The 23,307-nt window shown below is 58.5% G+C and overlaps 3 protein-coding genes across 5 annotated transcripts; 2 read left to right on the top strand and 1 right to left on the bottom strand.

Annotated features, from left to right (window-relative positions):
* Window positions 1–117: 117 nt before the first annotated feature.
* Window positions 118–12,877, top strand: SARNP (SAP domain containing ribonucleoprotein; the record flags this gene model as incomplete). The annotated part of the gene is made up of 10 exons (XM_030468637.1): window positions 118–232; window positions 351–397; window positions 1,252–1,319; window positions 2,243–2,294; window positions 4,468–4,541; window positions 4,880–4,908; window positions 5,551–5,576; window positions 5,850–5,918; window positions 10,130–10,219; window positions 12,682–12,877. Coding segments are annotated over 10 exons (612 nt in total), but the record flags the coding sequence as incomplete, so codon positions are not given.
* Window positions 12,878–12,933: 56 nt separating this feature from the next.
* Window positions 12,934–14,559, top strand: LOC115600285 (ribosome-binding protein 1-like). 3 transcript variants are annotated; one of them, XM_030468642.1, is made up of 2 exons: window positions 12,934–13,738; window positions 13,839–14,559. In XM_030468642.1, exons 1-2 carry the CDS (start codon window positions 13,120–13,122, stop codon window positions 14,144–14,146), a joined length of 927 nt encoding a protein of 308 aa, XP_030324502.1. In that variant the 5' UTR covers window positions 12,934–13,119; the 3' UTR covers window positions 14,147–14,559. The 3 variants fall into 3 exon arrangements, with proteins under 3 accessions (XP_030324502.1, XP_030324500.1, XP_030324501.1); XM_030468640.1 differs by having other exon boundaries at window positions 12,940–13,538; XM_030468641.1 differs by having other exon boundaries at window positions 12,940–13,543; window positions 13,844–14,559.
* A 5,920-nt stretch (window positions 14,560–20,479) lies between these two features.
* GDF11 (growth differentiation factor 11) lies at window positions 20,480–22,239 on the bottom strand (the record flags this gene model as incomplete). Its single annotated transcript, XM_008500459.2, has 2 exons — window positions 20,480–21,185; window positions 21,862–22,239. Coding segments are annotated over 2 exons (759 nt in total), but the record flags the coding sequence as incomplete, so codon positions are not given.
* Between the last annotated feature and the right edge of the window lie 1,068 nt (window positions 22,240–23,307).

The raw sequence follows: 23,307 nt of genomic DNA, 5'->3' as shown, positions 1-23,307 counted from the left end.
TCCCAGGACCCCCAAACCCCCTCCCCATATCCCCAGATGTGCCCTGGGGGGGGCTCAGGGAGGTGACAAGGGACAAATTGATCCCTTGGGGTTTTTTTTTTCCCTTTTTTTTGGGGTTTTGCCCCCCCCCAGTTGGCAGAGCTGAAGCAGGAATGTTTGGCCCGGGGCTTGGAAGCCAAAGGGAACAAACAGGATCTGATCCATCGGCTCCAGAGCTACCTGGAGGAGCACGGTGGGTGCTGGGGGGGTCCTGGGGTGGTGGGGGGGGGTCCCAGGGGGCTTCGTGCCCCTCCTTGGGGTGCAGGGAACCCCCTGACCCCCCCTGATCCCCCCCCATCCGTGTCCTTCAGCTGAGGAAGAAGCAAACGAGGAAGATGTCTTGGGAGAAGAAATGGAGGTAATGGAGGCCCTGGTTCTGTTTGGGTCGGGTTGGTTCTGTTCAGATGGTTCTGTTCTGGGGGGGGTTGGGGGTTGGTTCTGTTTGGGTCGGGTTGGTTCTGTTCAGATGGTTCTGTTCTGGGTGGGGTTGGGGGTTGATTCTGTTTGGGTTGGGTTGGTTCTGTTCGGGGTGTAGTTGGTTCTGTTTGGGTTGAGGGTTGGTTCTGAGCTGGGTGGTGTTGGTTCTGACCCAGTTGGGGATTGGTTCTGTTTTGGGTGGGGTTGGTTCTGGTTGGGTTGGGTTGGTTCTGACCCAGTTAGGGAATGGTTCTGTTCTGGATGTGGTTGGTTCCGTTCTGGTTGGGGTTGGCTCTGACCCAGTTGGGGATTGGTTCTATTCTGAGTGGAGTTGGTTCTGTTCTGGGTGGGTTTGGTTCAGTCCCAGTTGGGGACTGGTTCTGTTCTGGGTGGGGCTGGTTCTGTCTCAGTTGGTTCTATTTTGGGTGGAGTTGGTTCTGTTTGGGTCTGTTGGGTCTGTTTGGGGTTGGCTCTGTTCTGGTTTGGGGTTGGCTCTGTTCTGGGTGGGGCTGGTTCTGACCCAGTTGGGGATTGGTTCTGTTTGTGTTGGGGGTTGGTTCTGTTTGGGTGTGGCTGGTTCTGTTTGGGTCAGGGTTGGTTCTGTTCTGGATCCCAGTTGGACCGGGGGGGGCACAGATCCCCCTCGTTTCCCCCCAGCTCTTTCCTGGGTTGGGTCTCCCCGGTACCACTGGGTCGGTTCCGGTGTTCCCAGGGGAGCTCAGTCCCATCCCAGGGATGGGGGGGTTGGGATTTGGGTCCGGATCCAACTCCCTTCCTGGGTTGTTTCTTTTCCAGGAGGAAGAACCCAAAGCTCCGGAACCGCCCCCAAAGGCTGAGGAGCCCCCCCTGAAACCCCCTGATGGGTAATGGGGGGGCACGGGGGGGAGGAGGAGGAGGAGGAGGAGGAAGAGGAAGAAAGGAGAGGAAGAGGAGGAAGAGGAAAGGGGGAGGAGGAGGAGCAGGAGGAAGAGGGGAGAAGGAGGAAGAAGAGAGGAGGAAGAGGAGAAAGAGGAAGAAAAGAGAAGGAGGAAGAGGAAAGGGGGAGGAAGAAAGGAGGAGGGAGAGGAAGAGAGGAGGAAGAAGAGCAGGAGGAAGAGGGGAGGAGAAGGAAGAGGAAGAAAGGAGGAGGAAGAGGAGGAGGGAGAGGAAGAAAGGGGAGGAAGAGGAGGAGGAGGAAGAGAAGGAGGAAGAGGAAGAAAGGAGGAGGAGGAAGAGAAGGAGGAGGAACAGAGGAGAGGAGGAGGAAGAGGAAAGGGGGAGGAAGAGGAGAGGAGGAGGAAGAGAGGAGGAAGAGGAGCAGGAGCAGGAGGAAGAGGGGAGAAGGAGGAAGAAGAGAGGAGGAAGAGGAGGAAGAGAGGAGGAAGAAGAAGAAAGGAGGAGGAGGAAGAAAGGAGGAGGAACAGAGGAGGAGGAGAAAGAAGAGAGGAGGAAGAGGAAAGGGGGAGGAAGAGAGGAGGAGGAGGAAGAGGAGCAGGAGAAAGAGGGGAGGAGGAAGAGGAAGAAAGGAGGAAGAAGAGGGAGAGGAGGAGGAAGAAGAAAGGAGGAAGAGAAAGAGAGAAAGAAAGGAGGAGAAGGAGGAGGAGAAGGAGGAAGAGAGGAGGAGGAGTTGCCAGGCAGAGTTTTGGGCTCAGAAAGGGCCCTTTAGGGTCCCAGGTTTGGTTCTGGACTCAGCCCCTGGGGGTTCCTGGGTTGGGTTTTGGGCTCGTTTGTTGCTGTCCAGCTCCTGAGGGTGTGAGCAGAACCAGGACCAGGGGGTTCTGACCCGATTCCTTCCCAACATCCCCAGGATCACGGAGAAGAAGGTGGTGAAGATCAGCTCGGAAATCTCCCAGATGGAGGTGAGGGCAGAGGAAACGTTTGGGGGAAAACCACCACGTTTTGGGGCTTTGTTCCAAACAAATCCCCCCCTTCCAGAGCCCCCAAATCCTCGGGGGAAAAAACTCTGGACTTTCAGGACTCCAAAAGTGTCCCCAACCACCCCAAAAGTGTCCAACCACCCCAAAACTCTCCCCAACCACCCCAAAAGTGTCCCCAACCACTCCAGAAATGTCCCAAACCACCCCAAAAGTGTCCCCAACCACCCCAAAAGTCTCCAACCACCCCAAAAGTGTCCCAAACCACCCAGAAGTCTCCCCAACCACCCCAAAGATGTCCCCAACCACCCCAAAAGTGTCCCCAATCACCCCAGGAGTGTCCCTAACCACCCAAAACTCTCCCCAGCCACCCCAAAGATGTCCCCAACCACTTCCAAGTCTCCCCAACCACCCCAAAAGTCTTTCCAACCACCCCAAAACTCTCCCAAACCACCCCAAAGATGTCCCAAACCACCCCAAGAATGTCCCCAAACCACCCCAAAGATGTCCCCAACCACCCCAAAACTCTCCCCAACCCCCCCAGAAACGTCCCCAACCACTCCTCTGGAGTTTCAGGATTTGGGGTCTCTAATCCCAAACCCTTTCTCTCCTTTTTCCACTCTTTCTTATTATTATTTTATTTCTTTTTCCTCCTCCTCCTCCTCAGGCCAGCAGTGTCTGATCAGTTCCTGCCCCCCCCTGCTGCTCCCACCCCCCCTTTCCCTGCTCCAGGGTTTTGGGTTTTTTTTTAATCTTTTCTTTGGGATTTCAGCATTTCCAGGGCAACCCTGGGACCCAAATCCCCAAATCCAGGAGAGGATTTGGAGCAGGGTGGGTGGAGGCACCAAGGGGCAGCTCCCTGAGCCCTCTCTGCCCTCACCTTTTGTTTGTCTGCCTGCAGGAAAACCCTTTTTTTATCATTTTATTTTCATTTCTTTTTTACCTGAACCCAGAGCTCAGCAAAATTCCTCTGGAAAAGGTTAAAAAAATAAAAAAAGGATTTTTTTCCCTACAATCTGGAGATGAAATACAGGAAATCCAGAATGAGGTGTGGGGGGAGCTGCACTTCCCAAACCTCAACTTCTTTTTATCTTTTTTTTATATTTTATATATTTTTTCATTTCTTTTTTACCTGAACCCAGATCCCAGCAAAATTCCTTTGGAAAAGAGAAAAAAAAAGGATTTTTTGATTTTTTTCCCTACAATCTGGAGCTGAACCCTGGGAGAGATGCAGGAAATCCAGGATGAGGTGTGGAGGAGCTGCACTTCCCAAACCTCAACTTCTTTTTATCTTTTTTTTATATTTTATATATTTTTTCATTTCTTTTTTAACTGAACCCAGATCCCAGCAAAATTCCTTTGGAAAAGAAAAAAAAAAAGGATTTTTTTCCCTACAATCTGGAGATGAAATACAGAAATCCAGAATGGGGGGGTGGGGGGAGCTGCACTTCCCAAACCTCAACTTTTTATATTTTATATATTTTATATATTTCTTCATTTTTTTAACTGAACCCAGATCCCAGCAAAATTCCTTTGGAAAAGAGAAAAAAAAAAGGATTTTTTTCCCTACATTCTGGAGATGAAATACAGAAATCCAGAATGAAGGGGGGGGAGCTGCACTTCCCAAACCTCAACTTTTCCTTTGGGATATCCAAGGAAAAAGAGGAGCCAGGAGCTGAGCAGCCCTTTCTTTTTCTGTTTGTTTTTTTCTGCTGGAGCAGCAGCTCCTCAGCCCCTGTTCCCCTGGGAGGAGGTTCCTGCTCCAGCTTTTCCAACCATTTCTCCTTCCAGGCAGATGTTTGTTTCACTCCTGGCTGTGCTGGGGGCTAAAGTCAATGTTTCCCTTGCAGCCAGCTCTGTTTCTCTAACCTCTCCAGCACCAAACACATTTTTGGGCTTTTGGGTAATAATCAAAAGTTCAATATTTCCCTTTCAGCTTTTCCTGGGAATTCAACACTCAGGAGGTGCCACCCCTCACCCTCCTCACCATTCCAACTCCTTTTATCCTTCCCACTCAGCCCCTTTTCCCCTTCCAGTGCCACCAACAGCTCCAGATCCCCCCTTAGCACCTTCCCCTGGGGCTCTGCTTCCCTCTCTCCATCCCCTCTGGATCCATCCCATCCTTATCCCAGTTTTTTCCACTCTTTTTACATTCCAGAGGATGCAGAAACGAGCAGAACGTTTCAACGTCCCTGTCAGCCTGGAGAGCAAGAAAGCAGCAAGGGCAGCAAGGTGAGGGCAGCTCCGAGCTCCCTTCCCCCCCCTCAGGGATCCCATGATCCAGAATAAAATTCCCAGCAAAAAAAAAAATCCCTTTCTTCCTCATTTCCAGCCTGGAACTCCCTTCTCCCCCTTTGAAACCGTCCCCATCCTCCCATCCCTCCACCCAGAATCCCTCCTCAGCTTTCCTGCAGTGCCCCAACCTCTCCCTCAGGCTGAAGATTCCCAACTTTCTCAGCCTGGCTCCAATATTCCCAATAATTCCCCCCAAAAAACCCCTCAGGCACACTCCTAAGAAACTCCCCCAGGAGAGGCCCCGGTTCTGACCCAGTTCTGGTTTCCTTCCCCAGGTTTGGGTTGGCCACGGTTCCGACCAAAGGTGAGGAGGAGAAGGAGGATCCATCCCTGGAGTGACACTTCCAGTGTTTCATTATTCCTGGGAAAAAAACCACCCCCAAAAGCATTCCAGTGGCTTTGTCACCTCTGTCCCTTCCCGGGAGCTCCCAGAGGGGATTTGGGATCAGGAGCAAAAGGACAAGGTGGGGCTGGGCCTTTCCCAGTGTCTCCTACTGGGACCTACTGGTCAGGTCTTGCCATGCTGGAAGCCTCAGGAGGTTCTGCAGGAGATTTGGGGGAATCTCCAGGAGATTTGGGGGGAGAGGGAGGAATTGGGGGGATTTTCCTCTAGTGAGGGGTGAGGGGGGCTGGGAGAAAACATCCGGGGGCCCTGGAGCTTTGTCCCTCCTGGAGCTTTGTCCCTCCTGGAGCTTTGTCCCTCCTGGAGCTTTGTCCCTCCTGGAGCTTTGTCCTTCCTGGAGCTTTGTCCCTCCTGGAGCTTTCTCCCCCTTGGAGCTTTCTCCCTCCTGGAGTTTTCTCCCTCCTGGAGTTTTCTCCCTCCTGGAGCTTTCTCCCTCCTGGAGCTTTGTCCTTCCTGGAGCTTTGTCCCTCCTGGAGCTTTCTCCCCCTTGGAGCTTTCTCCCTCTTAGAGCTTTCTCCCTAATGTTTTCTCTCCCTTTTCCAGGTCTCTCAGCAGACAGCAAACCCACGGTAAGGAACACTTTGTCTTTATCTTACTTTGGGTTTATTTTTTTCCCCACACACCTGATTTATTTTTGTTTTCCCTTCTCTGCTTTTCTTGGAGCTCTTTGGGTGGAGCTGAATCCCTCAGGATCAGGACTCAGCTCCATCCCTGGAGCAGAGCAAGCCCAGGACCTGTCCCCCTGGCAGGTTTTAGGGTTATCCAAAGGTTTTTCCTGGATTTTTCCCTGGGACACGGGGGCTCTGCTGGGAATAAAGAATTCCCTGGGCTTTTATTTGCAGGTGAACATGGATAAACTGAAGGAAAGGGCTCAGAGGTTTGGGCTGAATGTCTCCTCCCTCTCCAAGAAGGTAAAAGCCTCGTCCTGCAGGGTGCTCTGCTCCTTCTGGGGCTGCTCTGAGCCCTCCTGCTCCTGGGCTTTTGATCCCAGATCCCAAAGGGTGGGAATTAAAGCTTGGGATCTGCTCCCCCTGGCCCAGGATCCCAAAACGTTTTAGGTTGGAAAAGCCCTTCAGGATTTATCCAACCCCAAGGTCACCCCCAGCCCTGCAGGGGACACTTTCCCTGTCACCCCCAGCCCTGAGGGGACAGAAACCCAACCCCAGCCCAGGGCACTGGTGACAAAAAACTGAGGGAGTGGGACTTGGAAATGAGTGGCCCAGGGACAGGACTTGGTGGCCCTGGCACTGGGCTTTGTGTCCCCAGTGAGCTCCAGGGGACACAGGAGGGGACACAAGGGGACACAGGAGCCCCAGGGCACACACAGCTCTCAAGCTCAGTCCCCAACCACCCCAAAAGTGTCCCAAACCATCCCAGAATTGTCCCCAACCACCCCAAAAGTGTCCCAAATCACTCAGAACTCTCCCAAACCACCCCAAAAATGTCCCCAACCATTCCAAAGTCTCCCCAACCACCCAGAAGTCTCCCCAACCACCCCAAAAATGACCCAAACCACCCCAAAAGTGTCCCCAACCATTCTAAAGTCTCCCCAACCACCCAGAAGTCTCCCCAACCACTCCAAAAATGACCCAAACCACCCCAAAAGTGTCCCCAACCACCCCAAATTGTCCCCAACCACCCCAACAGTGTCCCAAATCACTCTAAAGTCTCCCCAACCACCCCAAAAAATGTCCCCAACCATTCTAAAGTGTCCCCAACCACCCCAAAAATGACCTCAACCACCCCAAAAGTGTTCCCAACCACCCCAACAGTGTCCCAAACCATCCCAGAATTGTCCTCAACCACCCCAAATTGTCCCCAACCACCCCAAAATTGTCCCCAACTGTCCCAGAAATGTCCCAAACCACCCCAAAGTCTCCCCAACCACCCCAAAAATGACCCAAACCACCCCAGAATTGTCCCCAACCACCCCAAAGTCTCCCCAACCCCCCCCAAATTGTCCCCAACCCCCCCAGAAAGTGTCCCCTGGCCCCAAGGTGCCCCCTCTCCTGCCTGGGAGGAGTTAAAATGTTGGAAGGCAAATGAATTCCAGATTCCTTCTCCTCTTAATTCCTGTTAATGGGGAGGTGGGGGGGCTGCTGGCCCCAGCCCAGCTGGCAGGTGACATTGGGGTGGCCTTGGCTGGGAGCAGGGTCAGGGCCAGCAGAAAAGTCCCTGGGGACAAAACAGGGAGGGGAAAACAATTCCTTGAATTGTTCAGCTCCCAGCGAGCTTGGAATGAGGAATTCTCTCCCAGAGAGAGGGAGGGGGAATTTTCCCTCCTGCAACCTTTCCACTGCCCCCTCCCTGAGGGAAAACCAGGACAAAACAGGCTGGCACCTGCCCCTGTCCCCAAAACCCCCTTGGAGTGGGGGCTCCTGCTGGGTGCCCCCTAAATCTGATTTTTTTTTTCATTTTTTTTCCCCCCAAATTCCCATTTCCTGCTCTCCTGGAGCCTCAGCACTTCCCTGCCTTGCTTTGGGGGTTTTTTTCCCCACTTTCTGGGCTCCATCACCCGTGGGAGAGGGAAGAGAATTCCTGGGTCTAAAGCAGCTGCTTTGGGGATTGTTGTGGGGTTTTTGTTTTTAAGGATTCTTGGAGTTGAGGTGCTGGGAAGTGAGGTTGTTCCCTCCCCTCACTGCCCCCCAGCCCCTGGGATAGGGCCCCAAGGGCTCTGTGGGGTCCCCAAGGGCTCTGTGGGGTCCCCAAGGGCTCTGTGGGGTCCCCAAAGGTTCTGTGGGGTCCCCAAGGGCTCTGTGATGTCCCCAAGGGCTCTGTGGGGTCCCCAGGGGTTCTGTGGGGTCCCCAAGGGCTCTGTGGGGTCCCCAAAGGTTCTGTGATGTCCCCAAAGGTTCTGTGGGGTCCCCAAGGGTTCTGTGGGGTCCCCAAAGGTTCTGTGGGGTCCCCAAGGGCTCTGTGGGGTCCCCAGGGGTTCTGTGGGGTCCCCAAAGGTTCTGTCATGTCCCCAAAGATTCTGTGGGGTCCCCAAGGGCTCTGTGGGGTCCCCAAAGGTTCTGTGGGGTCCCCAAGGGCTCTGTGGGGTCCCCAAGGGCTCTGTGGGGTCCCCAAAGGTTCTGTGAGGTCCCCAAAGGTTCTGTGATGTCCCCAAAGGTTCTGTGGGGTCCCCAAAGGTTCTGTGGGGTCCCCAAGGGTTCTGTGGGGTCCCCAAGGGCTCTGTGGGGTCCCCAAGGGTTCTGTGGGGTCCCCAAGGGCTCTGTGGGGTCCCCAAGGGCTCTGTGGGGTCCCCAAGGGCTCTGTGATGTCCCCAAGGGTTCTGTGGGGTCCCCAAGGGCTCTGTGATGTCCCCAGGGGGTGTTTTTCTCTTTTTTGTTTGTTTGTTTGTTTTTGTGTGGGGTTTTTTTTTGTTTTTCTGTTTTTGCTTTTTTTTTTTTTTTTATTTTACTCCAAGCCCCAAACAATCAGTGGGAACTTTGGGATCAAAATAAACAAGTTTGGGATTCCCCCCACCCCACAGAAATCCCTTTTCTCTTCTCCATCTTCCTTTTTTATTCTGATTTTGGTTTTATTTTTATTTTTTATTTTTTCTTTTCATTTTAATACCAACCCCAAACTCTCCCTCAGGGTCTGCACAACCCCAGAGGGTCCAACCCCCCCTCTGCCAGGGCTGGGAAATCCCCCTGAGAGCCTCAGCACCCATCTCCTCATCCCAGGGGTGGGTGCTGGGTGCTTCCAGGGCTCAGACTGGGATTTTGGGGGGAGTTTTCCAGGTTTATTTTAATTCTGTTTTAATCCCAAACTGTCAGGGAGCAGCTCAGGGATGGAGTGAAGTCTCTTGGAGGAGTCTTTGGAGCTGGGGGTGAAGTGAGCCGGGCTCCTGAGGGCTCTGTTGATTTAGGAGGAGGGGTCAGAGCTGCCCCCAAAAAACAAATAAACCTCTGGCTGGCTCCCAGCCCTCCCCAGGACCTTCCCACCTCCTCTCCTTAAAGGCACAAGGAGTTTTCTTTTTCCAAAGTGGCTTCAGGGCCGTTCCCCCCCCTCCCTCTCTGAGTTTGCACCAGGGATTTTAAAGCTTGATGGCCCTGGGGGGGTTTTTTTTTTCTTTGTGTGTTTGTCCCCCCCCAAACCCCTCCTGGCTTTGGTCACAGCCCAGAAAAAAATTGGGTTTTCTCCCTGAAAGTTGGAATCAGCCCTGGGGGGGTGGGGAGGGGTGGGGGAACCCCCCCCCCCCAGGATGGAGCTGAATCCCTCATCCCCATCCCTGGCACCTGGGGGGGGGTTCAGGGTTCTGCTCCTGGGATGATGGAAAAATGAGGATTTGTGGGGAGGGGGTTGAGCTGGGGGGGTCTGGGGAGGGGTTGGGGCACCCTGGGGGGGATGGTGGCACCTGGGCAGGGGGGTGTGTGACACCCAGGGGTGGTTGGGGCACCCAGGAGGGGTTTGGGGCACCAAGAGGGGGTTTGGGGCACCCAGGGAGGATTGGGGCACCCAAGGGGGGTTGGGGCACCCAGGGGGGGATTGTGGCACCCCAGGGGGGGGGCTCTGGCACCCAGGGGGGGTTGTGGCACCCAGGGGGGATTGGGGCATCCTGGGGGAGTTTGGGGCATCCTGGGGGGGATTGTGGCACCCTAGGGGGGTTTGGGGCACCCAGAGGGGGTTAGAGCACCCAGGGGGGGTTTGGACACCCAGGAGGGGGTTGGGGCACCCTGGGGGGGGTCAACCAACCAAGCTGGTGCCAGGGCAAGTAGTACCAGTACCAAGCTGGTACTGGTGACACTGGTGAGGACCCCAGTGGGTGGCTCTGTCCTCCTGGGTGTGAGGTGCCAGCCCTGGAGGTCACCCCCTGGCTGGGTGACAAGGTGACAGTGCCACCACAGCCACCTCTGGGGGACACCCCCCTGGTTTGTGGCCTCCTCCAGCTCCATCCCCTGCAGGGCTGGGCTGATCCAGGTCTCTCCTTTTCCTGCTCCAAGCCCCAGGTGACAGCATTGTCACCTCCTGTCCCCCAGCCCCAGGGGAAGGAGCCAGGGGGAGGTGGGGAGGGGGACACAGCAGAGCCTTCCCCTGCCTCTCAGTGTCCCCAACCTTCAGCGGGGACTCTGGTGGCTCTGGAGGGACAATGCCACCACCAGCCCCACCCATCCTGGTCCTTTCTTTGTGGCAGAGTGAGGAAGATGAGAAGCTGAAGAAGAGGAAGGAGAGGTTTGGCATCGTCACGAGTTCAGCTGGGGCTGGAGCCACAGAAGACACAGAGGTAAAAACCTGGGGACAGGGACAGGGACAGGGACAGCCCCGGGGGGGTGACATCCTGGGCAGGGGGAGGTCACTGCTGCTCTGCTCCAGAGCTTCTCCCACTTTCCCTTTGGAGCTGGCTCCATCTCAGCTCCCAAATCCCCCCCTCTGCAGCACCAAAGCCCCAGGGATCCCTCGGGATCAGGAGCTTGGAGCTGCTCCCCCTATTCCCAGCTCCTTTCCCTTTGTTCTGTCCCCTCCAGCTTGGGCTCAGCTTTTCCATTTCCCACCTCCTGGGGCAGTTCCCTGCTCTTTTCTCTCCTTTTCCTCCTCTTCCCTCTTCTTTTCCTCCTCTTTCCTTTTCCCCCTTTTCCTCCTCTTCCCCCTTTTCCTCCTTTCCTCTCCTTTTCCTTCTCTTTCCTTTTCCTTCTCTTTCCTTTTCCTTCTCTTTCCTTTTCCTCCTCTTTCCTCTCCTTTTCCTCCTTTTCCCCCTTTTCCTCCTCTTTTCCCTTCTTTCCCAGCTCCTGTTTTTGCTCAGCACACAGAGGGGATGAGGTCAAAGTCACCCCTGAGCTGGGGACAAAAGGGACCCCCTGGGCTTTGGGGGGGTGAGGGGAGGGTTGGGCAATGTTGGGGTTGGGAAGGGAAATTCCCTCCCCCTCAGGGAGCAGAGCAGCAGGGGGGGGTTGGTTGGATCCCCTGAGCTGGGATTGGGGGGCTCTGCTTTTCTTGGGATCTCTGTGGGGTTTCTTTGGGGTTAGCAGCATTCCCAGCCTCCTCCTGGCATTCCCAGTCTCTTCCCAGTCTTTCCAGCATTCTCCCATTGTTCCCAGCCTCCTCCCAGTCTTCTCCCAGTCTTCCCAGCCTTTTCCCAGTCTTCCCAGTCCTCTCACAATGTTCCCAGTCTCTTCCCAGTCTTCTCCCAATGTTCCCAGCCTCCTCCCAGTCTTCCCAGCCTTCTCCCAGTCTCCTTCCAGTCTTCCCAGCCTCTTCCCAGTCTTCCCAGTCTTCTCCCAATGTTCCCAGTCTTCTCCCAGTCTTCCCAGTCTCCTCCTGGCATTCCCAGTCTCCTCCCAGTCTTTCCAGCATTCTCCCATTGTTCCCAGCCTCTTCCCAGTCTTCTCCCAGTCTTCCCAGCCTTTTCCCAGTCTTCCCAGTCCTCTCACAATGTTCCCAGCCTCCTCCCAGTCTTCCCAGCCTTCTCCCAGTCTTCTCCCAGTCTTCCCAGTCCTCTCACAATGTTCCCAGTCTCTTCCCAGCCTCCTCCCAGTCTTCCCATCCTCCTCCCAGTCTTTCCAGCCTTCTCCCAGTCTTCTCCCAGTGTTCCCAGCCTCCTCCCAATGTTCCCAGCCTTTCCCCAGTCTTCCCAGTCCTCTCCCAGTCTTCCCAGTCTTCTTCCAATGTTCCCAGTCTCCTTCCAGTCTTCCTAGCCTCCTCCCAGTCTTCCCAGCCTTCTCCCAGCCTTCTCCCAGTCTTCCCAGTCCTCTCACAATGTTCCCAGCCTCCTCCCAGTCTTCCCAGCCTTCTCCCAGCCTTCTCCCAGTCTTCCCAGTCCTCTCACAATGTTCCCAGTCTCTTCCCAGTCTTCTCCCAATGTTCCCAGCCTCCTCCCAGTCTTCCCAGCCTCCTCCCAGTCTTTCCAGCCTTCTCCCAGTCTTCTCCCAGTGTTCCCAGCCTCCTCCCAATGTTCCCAGCCTTTCCCCAGTGCCTTTCCCCAGTCTTCCCAGTCCTCTCCCAGTCTTCCCAGCCTTCTCCAAGCAGGGGAGGACGAGCCCCTCCTCAGAGGGGTCTGGGGGGGTGTGTTTGGGGGGGATCCCATGCTTTTCCTTTAGGTCACTGGGAGATTGTGCCTGGAACAAAAAGCTCTTTTTTTTTTTTTTTTTTTTTTTTTTTTTTCCTGTTTTTTTGTGGTGTTTTTGCTGCCATTGTGTGCACTCAACTGCACCTTTTCCCCAGAGATTCCTGCTCAGGGGTTTCTATTGCCCCCCGGGCTATTTATCCTGCTAAAAATGAAGATTTATACGGCTTAGAGGGAAATCTGGGCGAGGCAGGAGTATATTTAATGTCTTTTAGTGTCCCTCTCACCTTCCCCATGAATGGGGCAGTGTTAACCCTTTGCCCTTTTCCATTTCCCACCTCCCCACTGCCTGGAAGCCTTTCCAGCCTCTCAAGTCCCCATTGTTCCCAGCTCAGCCCCTTTGTAGCTCCAGCAGCAGCTCTGGGGGGGTTCAGCCTCTCAGGATTCCCACTCTGGGAATATTTTGGGGCTTTTCTTTGTCCCCGTGTCAGAAAAAAAAAAGAAAAACAAAACAGAAAACCCAAAAAGCACTGAGCTGAGGGACCCCAAATTGTCATGACTGACCCCAAATCCTGGTTCAGTCACACGAAGGGTTGTTCAGGAGTTTGGGGATTTGGTGTTTGGGGTTTTTTTGTGGGTTTGATTGTGATTTTTTTTTTTTTACAACAATTTCTTCTCCTCTGCAGGCAAAGAAAAGGAAACGAGCAGAACGCTTCGGGATCGTCTGACACCCATCCCACAGCTCAGACCCCCCCCTGCCCCCCGTTTTCTCTCCTTCTCCCACTCTTTTCTCTAGGTTTTAGTGAATGGGTAGACAAGGAAAAAAAAGAAACCCAAGTTTTATGATTCTCCTGCTTGTTTCCCTTTTGGAGTTACAGAGGTTAAAAAAAAAAAAAAAAAAAAAAAAGAAAAATGAAGAAAATCAGAGCAAAAAAAAAAAAAAAGGACCTGGGTGCCCCACACCCCCCAGCTGCTGGGGGGGTCACTGGTCCAGAACCTGAGAGTGAGATCCCAAGGAAGGGAAAAGGTGGAGGAAAAGAGGTGGAACTGGGTCTGGCTTCAGCTCTGGGGTTGTCCCCTCCTCTCCTCCCTCTGCAAACAGCTCCGAGCTCTGTGGGGTGAGGATGTGGCTGCTCCTGGGATCTCAGAGCAGCTCCAGGGATCTCAGAACAGCTCCTGGGATCTCAGAGCAGCTCCTGGGATCTCAGAGCAGCTCCTGGGATCTCAGAACAGCTCCAAGGATCTCAGAGCAGCTCCTGGGATCTCAGAACAGCTCCTGGGATCTCAGAACAGCTCCAGGGATCTCAGAGCAGCTCCAGGGATCTCAGAACAGCTCCAGGGATCTCAGAGCAGCTCCTGGGATCTCAGAACAGCTCCTGGGATCTCAGAACAGCTCCAGGGATCTCAGAGCAGCTCCTGGGATCTCAGAACAGCTCCAGGGATCTCAGAACAGCTCCTGGGATCTCAGAACAGCTCCTGGGATCTCAGGGCAGCTCCAGGGATCTCAGAGCAGCTCCAGGGATCTCAGGGCAGCTCCAGGGATCTCAGAGCAGATCCAGGGATCTCAGAACAGCTCCTGGGATCTCAGAACAGCTCCTGGGATCTCAGAGCAGCTCCAGGGATCTCAGAACAGCTCCAGGGATCTCAGAGCAGCTCCTGGGATCTCAGGGCAGCTCCAGGGATCTCAGGGCAGCTCCTGGGATCTCAGGGAAGCTCCTGGGGTTTCAGGGCAGCTCCAGGGATCTCAGAGCAGCTCCAGGGATCTCAGGGAAGCTCCTGGGATCTCAGGGCAGCTCCTGGGGTTTCAGGGCAGCTCCAGGGATCTCAGGGCAGCTCCTGGGATCTCAGGGCAGCTCCAGCTCTGCCTCCAGGACAGGATTCCCCCCGCTGCCACCTCAGCCCAGCCCCTGGTGCTGGAATCACCAAAATGTTGGGTTGGATCCAAGGGGTTTGGGTTCCCGTGGCCCCCCCCTCCCCACTCTGTCCATCTGCCCACCCAGGTTCTGGGGAGACCAAATCCCAGGAATCTCAGTTTGGGTCAGAATCCTGAGACCTTTTTGTGCTCCACACTCCAGGTCCCAGCGAGCAGCCCCAAGGGGGGGGATGAGGGGGGGGTCACAGCTCACCCTGGCTCTGAACAAGCAATATTGAGAGGTTTTGTACCAAAGCTGTGCTCCTCCAAAGCCCCCACACCCCCCCGGGGGGGCTCAGCACCCCCTCCAATGTTTCCCCCCTCCCCACGGAGCAGCTCAAACCCCCAGAGGGGGAGATTTGGGGGGGGGGTCCCAGGGGATGCTGAGTGGGGGCTCCCTCCTGGTGTGATGGGAAAGTGTTATTTGGGTTTTATTTGTCTGGTTTGGTTTCTGGGTTTGTTTTGGGGGGGGGGGTTGTTGTTGGTTGTTGCTTTTTTGTTTTGTATGTTGGATTCTGTCAGGTGTTTGTTCTCTGCTTGGTTTGGTTGTGGTTTCCTTTTCTCTTTGGCTCTTGCCTGGTTCTTGCCTTGGCAGGGGCTCTGCTTCTGCCGTTCCTTCTCCCTTTCGTAATAAAAAAAACTCCTTCTCCGAGGCAGCTCCCGGGTCTGTCACCACCCGGGGCCCTTCCCCATTTCCCTCCCAGTTTTCCTTCAGCTCCCAGACCCCCAGGGGTTTTTTTTTGGGGGGGGTGGGGGGTGCCCCAGCCCCTTCCCAGCTGCATCTCTCCCTCTCTGGGTCTCTTCCCTCTGCTCAGGGGGGATCCCGGGATGAGTTTGGTTGGAAAAAACCTTTGGGATCATCGACTCCAAACGTGGGGGTGACGAGCTCCTCCCTGGGGATTTCTTTTTTATTTATTTGAGGACTCAGCATCCCCCCAGCCCCCTCCCCAAGCCCCCTCCCCAAGCCCCCTCCCCTCCCGCTGCCCGTTACGACTCCACCTGATTTATTTTTCCTCCCGGAGCCGGGGGCTGCTCGTGACTAATTTGGGATGAATAGAGGGAGAAAAAAAAAGCGGCGGGGGCCCAATGAGCGGGGGAAAGTGTGGGAAAGGAGAGGGAAGAAAGGGAGAGGCCGGGGAGAGGCGGCGTGAGAGCCGGCAGGGACCGAGAGGTCCCCAAATGCAGCATGAAGCCACTTGTCACCTCCCGGCTGGACGGGACCGCAGCTCAGGCCCGGGGGGGGGACACACAGGAGAGGGAGAAACGGGGGGGTTGGCACAAGGGGGATGAGGGGTTGGGGACAAACAGGAGCTCTGGTGACAGCCCCGCGTCCCGGCAGCCGCTTTGTGCCCGGGAAACGGATTCGGTTCGGATTGATTGGACCTGGGGAGGTGGGAAGAGGGAGAGGGGAGGGGGGAGAGCACCGAGACCCCCACCCTGCCCGGGATCCTGTCCGGGTGGTCACTGGCTGTGTCACCGGGAGGGAGGTGACTCCCATGGGGACACGGGGACATCTCACCCTTGGGGACACCTCACCCTGGGGGACACCTCACCCTTGGGGACACGTCACCCTGGTGGACACATCACCCATGGGGGCACTGGGGACACCTCAACCCATGGGGATACAGGGACACCTCAACCTTGGGGACACCTCAACCCCTGGGGACACTGGGGACACCTCAACCCATGGGGATACAGGGACACCTCACCCTTGGGGACACCTCACCCTTGGGGACACCTCACCCTGGATCCCGGCAGCCTTGGGGAATCTTCTGGATGGATCAAAACCCCATCCCCAGAGCAGGTCGGAGCGGTGGCACTGCCATGGGGGGGGGGACACACAGAGAGTTTGTCCCCAGGGGGCCTTTTCCTCTGGCTCTGGGATCCTGGCCCCGGCTTCGGCGCCTTCCCGGCCCAGTGGATCCCGGCCAAGCTCCCGTCGATGGTTTAATTACTGGGAACGACGGCAGCGGGCAAGGTCCGGGGGGCCACCGCATGTCACCGAGCAGCTGTGGGTGGTCGCCCGCATGTCCCTGTCCTAATTTGTGTGTTCCCCCCCTCCAAGCCCTGTCCCTGGGTCTCTGAATTAGGTCACCCGATGGCCCGGGGGGGGAGCCGGGATGTGGGGTGCAGCCCCGCGGCCTCGGGGGAGACGTGAGCAGAACAAAAGCAAAGGCTCGTTAAACTCCTGACATCCCCTCGGCAGCAAACAAACAAAACCCCGGGGACCTCCGGGGTGGGTGGCAGAGCTGGGACCCCCCCTTGGAAGGGACCCTGTGGCCCTCAGGGACGGTGGGCAATGGGGGGGCACTGGGGGAACCAGGGCTGGGGCAGGGTGGAGGGGTCCTCACGTCGTGTTCCCCCCACCCCCCCCCCTCCGGAGCTGTTTCGCTGCCATCCTGAGGGTCCTGAAGACCCCCGGACTTTTTATCCGCTGGGAAGTTGAGTCCGGAGGCGGCTCCTGCCGGGACCTCGGTGGCCCCGGGGATGGGGCAGGGGGGCTCTGGGATGGGACGGGAGCGAGGGGTGCGGGGTGGGATGGGGGTGGTGGGGGAGGAGGAGCCCCCGAGCGTGTCCTGGAGAACCTCGGCCGGAGGACAGAGCCGGGACACGGCCAATGTCCTCGGAACCACGGGACACGGCTGAACCCAGCGGGGGGGAGAGGGGGGGGAGGCTCCGTGGTGTGTCCGCTCCTCTCCTGGGCCAGAACATCCTCGTGGGGCAGTGACCCCGCGCTGCCCACCCTGTCCCCTCCGCAGGGACCCTCTGCCCCCCCCCCGTCCCCCGTCCCCTCCCCGCCCCAGCTGTAATTAGCTGCGACATTCCCGGCATAGCTGCAGCCCCTAATGAGGCTCCATAAAGCTGCCCCCGAGCCGGCTCCGGCCCTTGGGGCCACTTGTAAAGTTGGGCTGTACAGCGGGGGGGCTGGGAGGAAGCGAGGGGGGTTTGGGGGGGTTGGGAGGGCTGGGGGCTCCCACCCGGGGGGGGGAAAGGGGCTCTCTCGGTCTCCTGGAGCCGGTGGTCTCGGGCAGGGTGTCCCTGTCCCACAGCTCCGTCCCTGTCCTGGGTCTCCATCCCCTCCTCAGGATCAACCCCCCCCCGGCTTTGCTTCACCCCCCCGGTGGCTCTTGGGGGGACATTTCTCCCCCCCCCCCCCGAGGGTTTGAATGGATTTGGGGGGGTTGTGTCCTGCTCAGCCCCTGGGATGAATTGGGATTGGGTTGGGGTGTTCCGAAGAGGTTCGGAGAGGAGGGGGCTGCGGTTTGGTCCCAGCTGGGAGATAAAACCCGGGCTTGGCCTCGGCCGCGAGTGGCTCCGGGCCCGGGGGAGGGGGTGGGGGGTAGGAAGTGGGGGGGGGGATTCTGTCCCCACTTACTCGCGGTGCGTGGGAGCGTGGGAAAAATGAGAAACATCAGGAAACGATTCCCGGGGCGGGGGCAGCGTGGGGGGGGGGACGGGATGGGACAGCGGGAGGGGGGGGGGGGGATACCGCGATGAGGGGACCCAGCGAGGCCGAGGGACCCCTCCGGGAGAAGCCCCCGAGGAGCTGCAGGACCCACGAACCGAACCGAACGCCTTTGCCAGTGGTGTCCCCCCCCCCTCTTCTCCCCCCGTTTTTTCCTTCCTTCTCTTGGGGCTCTACACACTTTGTACTGCACAAAACGTCTAAAGAAAGCCCCCCAGGGGCAGGGGATGGTGACACCGATCTCGGGGTTCCAGACCAAGTGGCCTTTGTACAACAGGAGGCCCCGGGACCCCCCTGACCTTCCCCCTTTCCCCAGTTCCGTTTAGGACCACGAGTGGCCCCGGTCCTGACTCCCCCGTGTCTCCCACCCCACTCCCACTCTGCAGGTGCTGTGGGTGCTGACTCTGCCCACGCTCCTGGGTTGTTTGTTTTGTTTTTTGTTTTCTTCGTCTTCGAAATAGGGGGGGAGGGGTTCTTAAAAAAAAAAAAAAGTTTATTTTTTAACTTTTTATTTTTGCTGTTCAAGTGCTGTGTTTGCTCACGCGATCGAACCCCCACCCCCACCCCCACCCATCCGTGGCCCTTTCGGTGCGATTTGGACCCACTGCCTCCCTGCCCGCCCGCCCCCCCCAGATCCATCCCCCCCCCCGACCGACAGAACGAGGAACAAAACAACGAACAAACGAACAGAAAAAAGAACCTAAGACGTTACGCACAGGACCAATACACCGGTAAATAATAATAATAATAATTAATAATAATAATAATTAATAATAATAATATACTGAAGGGGCTGCCCCCCCCCCACATCTCCCTCGCCTGCCTGGGAACCCCATGGGGACCAATTAGCCCAGGGCACTGATCCCAGTTGGGGGCTGTGGTCCCAGTACTGGGCTGGCCCCGTCCTTTCTTCAGCACCAGCTCCCGTACCCCCCTCCCCCCCGCCCGGGGTTTTGGGGTGCTGGGCTGTGGGTCTGGGGGTTCCACGGCCCCCACAGTGCCCGGGATGGACGGGAAGGCTGAACCCCCCCCGGCTGCGGACCCCGCGGCGGCTGCTGCTACCCCGGCAAGGGGGGGGACGGTGCCTTTCGGGGGACAGTGGCCACGTCCCGGGTCGGGGGGAGCGAGCGAGCCCTTTCCAGCCCCTTCCCAACCATTTCTGGCTCTTTCCTGGCGTGGGGCTCCGCTCCCGCCGGTGGCAGTGCCATACCCGCTGGTGGCAGTGCCATACCCGGTGGTGGCAGTGCCATACCCGGTGGTGGCAGTGCCATACCCGCTGGTGGCAGTGCCATACCCGCTGGTGGCAGTGTCATGCCCGCTGGTGGCAGTGCCATACCCGCTGGTGGCAGTGCCATACCCGGTGGTGGCAGTGCCGTGCCCGGGCCTGCTGGAGGACGCAGCCCCCCCTCAGAAAATCACCGTGGGGGGCACGGAGAGGGGGTGCCCTGCCTGTCACTGCGGAGCCACCATTGCCGACGGCCGGGTTGGTGGCATCGCTCACGGTGACAAAACCCCGGCGGTGTCGGGAGCCCGGCACGGGGGGGCCCTAAGTGCTTCTGCCCCCGGGGCTCGGGGTGTCCGGGGCTCGGGGTGGCCTCGTCCTTGTAAGCGCTTCGGGCCCCGCGGAGCCGGGGACAAGTGCTAAACATCCCGGTGACCCCCCGGCTCTGCCCCCGCCGCCCGGCACCGTCCCTAAGTGCTGCTCGGGGTGGGAAGGTACCGGGCTGGCCCGGCCCTGGCCCTGGGCTCGTTTTCCCCGCCGGGTTCCGGCACTTCTGGAGCGGGCGAAGGGCGATGGGGCCTCGCCCCCCCCGGTTGGAGCCCCCCCGGCACCCTCGGATTAAGTGCTGGGGCCGGGGGCCGAGGGGCTCCCCCGGGGCCGGTTCCACCCCGGTGCCAAGGACAGGACCCAGCACCCTCCCCGGGTGGGAACTGTCGGAGCCCCCGGGGCGACTGAACCCCTGGGAAACCGGAGCCTTTTCTCATGCCAAAAATCATCCAAGCGCCGAGGGCAAATCTGCCGCGTAAGCGGAATTTCTCCCCGTCCAGTCCTGGCCGGTGTCGCCTCCACATAACCCCGGGGCTGCGGCTGACCCCCTCCCAACGGAGACCCCCCCGAGCCGCCCTCTCCTCCGGCCACCCCCAGGGTGCCAGGGTCAGCACCGGCGTCTCACGGGCAGCACCGGGACGGGCATCCCCCTCCTGCTGGTGGTACTGGGATGGGCATCACCCTCCTGCTGGTGGTACTGGGATGGGCATCCCCCTCCTGCTGGCAGTGCCAGGGACAGATCCAAAGCTTGGGCAGCAGCTCCAGTCCCCTCAAGCCATCTGTGCCGTGGGATGGTGATGGGGATGCTGGTGGTGGTGCTGGTGGGATACTGGTGGGATACTGGTGTTGGTGCTGGCACTGGTGGAATGCTGGTGAGATGCTGGTGGTGGTGCTGGCGCTGGTGGGATACTGGTGGTGGTGCTGGTGGTGATGCTGGTGGGATACTGATGAAATGCTGGTGGTGGTACTGGTGAGATACTGATGGTGGTACTGGTGGGATGCTGGTGGTGATGCTGATGGGATGCTGGTGGTGGTGCTGGTGGTACTGGTAGGATACTGGTGAGATGCTGGCGGTGCCGGCTGCCCCGAGGGGTCTCCGGGCTGAAGCAGCCCCTCCCGGGATGTCCCCACCATCGGGTCATGGGTGCTGAGCTGGTGGCAGCAGCGTGACGGGGGGGATGAGGGCGAGCGGGGGCTTCCTGCGGCAAAGCGCTGCCCAGGAGGGTGAGAAATAAATAAATAAATTAACGAAGGGAGTCGGATCCCTCCCGGGCCGGAGCTGCCGCCGGCGCTGGCCCGGCCCGGCCCGGGGGTCTCGCTGCCGGCTCCTGCCACCCCGAAGCGGCTGCTGGGGGGACGGGGACCATCGGGCCGTGGGTGTCACCTTGGCTGTGGGGCGGGCGGGGACCTCCCTGTCCCCTGTCACCATTCCAGAAGCGCGGGGTCCTCTCCCCGTGGGTGCCGTGCCGTGCCGCGGGTGGGGGGCGGCGGGGCTGGGGGGGGTGGGGGGAGCTATCCCGGCCACCCCTTCCCTTCTCCGCCTGTTTGCTTTTATTGCACAATGCGTGTGGAAGCGTGGGGGCGGTGCAGGTTTTCTCCGTGGGATTTTCTTTTTTTCTTTTTTTTTTTTTTTTTTTTTTTGAGCACCCCCCCTCCCCTCTCTCTCTCTCTCTCTCTCTCTCTGTCTTTCCCCGATGGCCGTGGGGGATTCCAACGCTTGGTCTTTGTCGTGATTTGTTTGGGAAAACCAACAAATAATAATAATAATTAAAAAAAAAATGAAAAAGCAACCAAAAAAAAAGAAAAAAAAAAAGAAAAAAAAAAGAAGGGTCGTGCTGGCGGCGGGGGAGGGGGGTGCAGGGGGGGTGGCACCGGCCGGGCTCTACGAGCAGCCACATCTGTCCACCACCATGCCAGGGATCTTGCCGTAGATGATCTGCTGCTTGTCGTTGAAGTAGAGCATGTTGATGGGGGACATCTTGGTGGGGGTGCAGCAGGGCCCCGCCGAGCCCCGGGGGTTGGCCTGCTGCACCAGGTGGGTGTGGGGGTACTTCTGCATGAACATGTACTCGCACTGCCCCGAGCAGTAGTTGGCTTTGTATCTCTTGGGGGCGATGATCCAGTCCCACCCGAAGGCCTCGAAGTCGACGGTCAGGGGGTAGCGGCAGCAGCGCGATTCGGTCGAGTGCTCGTCGCAGTCCAGACCCAGGTTCCTCCGGGAGCGTTTGTTGTTCTCCAGCACCCGCAGCTCCATGAAAGGGTGCTGGGGGGGGAGAAGAAAGGGCTGAGTCCTGGACCGTGGTCCCACCACTCTGTCATCCGTCCCATGGTCCCACCACCCTTTTATCCCATGGTCCCACCACTCCGCCATCTGATGTTCTCACCACTCCATCATCCATCCCATGTTCCCACTACACCACCCTTTTATCTCATGTTCCCCCACCCTTTTATCCCATGGTCCTATCACTGCATCATCTCCATCATCCCATGGTCCCACCACCCCATTGCCTTTGTTCCCACCACTCCATCATCCATCCCATGTTCCCACCACCCTTTTATCTCATGTTCCCACCACCCCATCACCCCATGGTCCCACCACCCCCTGTTGCCCCCACCCTGGCTCCCACAATGCTCCTACAGAGATGCCATCACCCCCCTCAAGGTGTCCTCGACCCCTGGAGCTGCCAGCAGGCTCACTGAGGTGTCACCAGCCCCACGGGGATGTCACCAGCCCCACGGGGATGTCATCAGCCCTCACTGAGCTGCCACCACCCCCACTGAGGTGTCACCAGCTTGGCAGATTTGTGGCCAGTCCCATGGAGCTGTCATCATCCCCCGGAGCTGTGACTGTCCCCACCGAGCTGTCATTGTCCTCAGGGAGCTTGTCACCCCCTTCCCCCTTTACCAACTCCCCCGGAACCAACCCCCCCCCACCTTACCAGCCCTTCAGCCCCGGGTCCCAGGGAGGTGACAGCCAAATCGTTGCCGTTGGGGTCGAAGGCGTTGATCTCGATACCCCAATTGTTTTGGGGCTGCTTGAACCAGTTCTGCAGCACGTGCTTGAAGTCGATGCTCTGCCAGTGGCCCAGCCGGGAATTGAGGTCGATTTTGAGGGAACGGATGCGGATGTGGCGACTTCCTTCCTCCGTCACCGGCTTCAGCCTCAGGATCTGCAGGTAAACGGTGGCCGTGTGCTGGACGGGCCGGAGGTAGACCCAGAGCTGAGCCTTCACCACCTTGGTGAACATGATCTTGGGGCTGAAGTTGAAGAAGCAGCAGTGGGGGTTGCCCTCGATCTGCACCGCCGGGTCCGCTGCCAGAGGAAGGAAGGAAGGAGGAGTCAGGGGCGGCACCGGGACACCCCCCCCCCCCCCCCCCACCCTCCCGCCCCCTCCCCACCATCACCTCCTCCCTCCCCCAAGGCTCCAGCGGGGGTCAGCCCCTCCGCGGGGTGAAGGTTGGGTCAGGGGCTGCCCCGGGGGTCACCGCCACGAGGACCCCGCTGACCCTGAGTCGTCCCCCCCCCCCCGGAGAGGGGTCGGGATGAGCAGGGCGGGGGGCTCCGGCCCCACAGCACCTGCCCTGCTTCCCAGCACACCCCCAACTCGCCCCCTCTGCCAGGACCCTTCACCCCCATCACCTCACACCGGAGGGGTGGCCGCCCCACGGGACACCCCAAGCATCCCACACGGGGGTCCCTGTGTCCTCGCAGCCCCCACGGCTGCCGTTTTCCCTGTGCTGGTGAACATCTGTGTCAAATTGAGCCGGGAATTTGTCCCCCCTCTCTTCCCCCCCCCGGCGCAGCCCCCTCCTCCCGCACCCCCCGGTCACGTTTAATAGCCCCCAGCTGCTGCGGGGCCATTTGCTGCACGGGGCCTCCCCCGACACCGGGGGTCACGACACCGGCTGCGGCCCCGGGGATGCCATCGAGCCCCCCCGCCGCGCACACCAAAACCCAAGTCAGGGGGGCTGGGGGGGGCCAAACCCCTCCCAGCAATCTGCTGTGCACAAGCCCCACGTCCAACCCACTCCCTCCTGGACACCGGTTCCCTCCTCACCCCCCCCGTGCTGTCTCAAGGCCGTGGTGCTGACTTCCCCCCCCCCCCCAGCTCCCACCCGGGGCAAGTTGTACCCCCCCAGACCCTTGGCTGGGGCTTTGTCACCTGTCACATTGTCCCAGCCTGGGGGGGCTCTGGGCCCCCGTGGGACCAGTGTACCCCCTCCCACGCTGCCTGAGTGTCCCAGTGGCCTTGGGCGTCGGTCCTGTGTCCCCCCTCCCACACTGCCCAGGGGTCCCGGTGGCCATGGCTGACTCCAGGGTTTGTTTTCGGGGGGCTCCAGGTGGGAGCTGCCAAAACCTGAAGCCCTTCACTGCAGCAGCACCG

Source organism: Calypte anna, unplaced genomic scaffold (genome assembly GCF_003957555.1).
Source record: "Calypte anna isolate BGI_N300 unplaced genomic scaffold, bCalAnn1_v1.p scaffold_199_arrow_ctg1, whole genome shotgun sequence".
NCBI lineage: Eukaryota > Metazoa > Chordata > Aves > Apodiformes > Trochilidae > Calypte > Calypte anna.
Note: the sequence above shows the minus strand (reverse complement) of the source record. Positions and strands in the feature narration are given on the sequence as shown.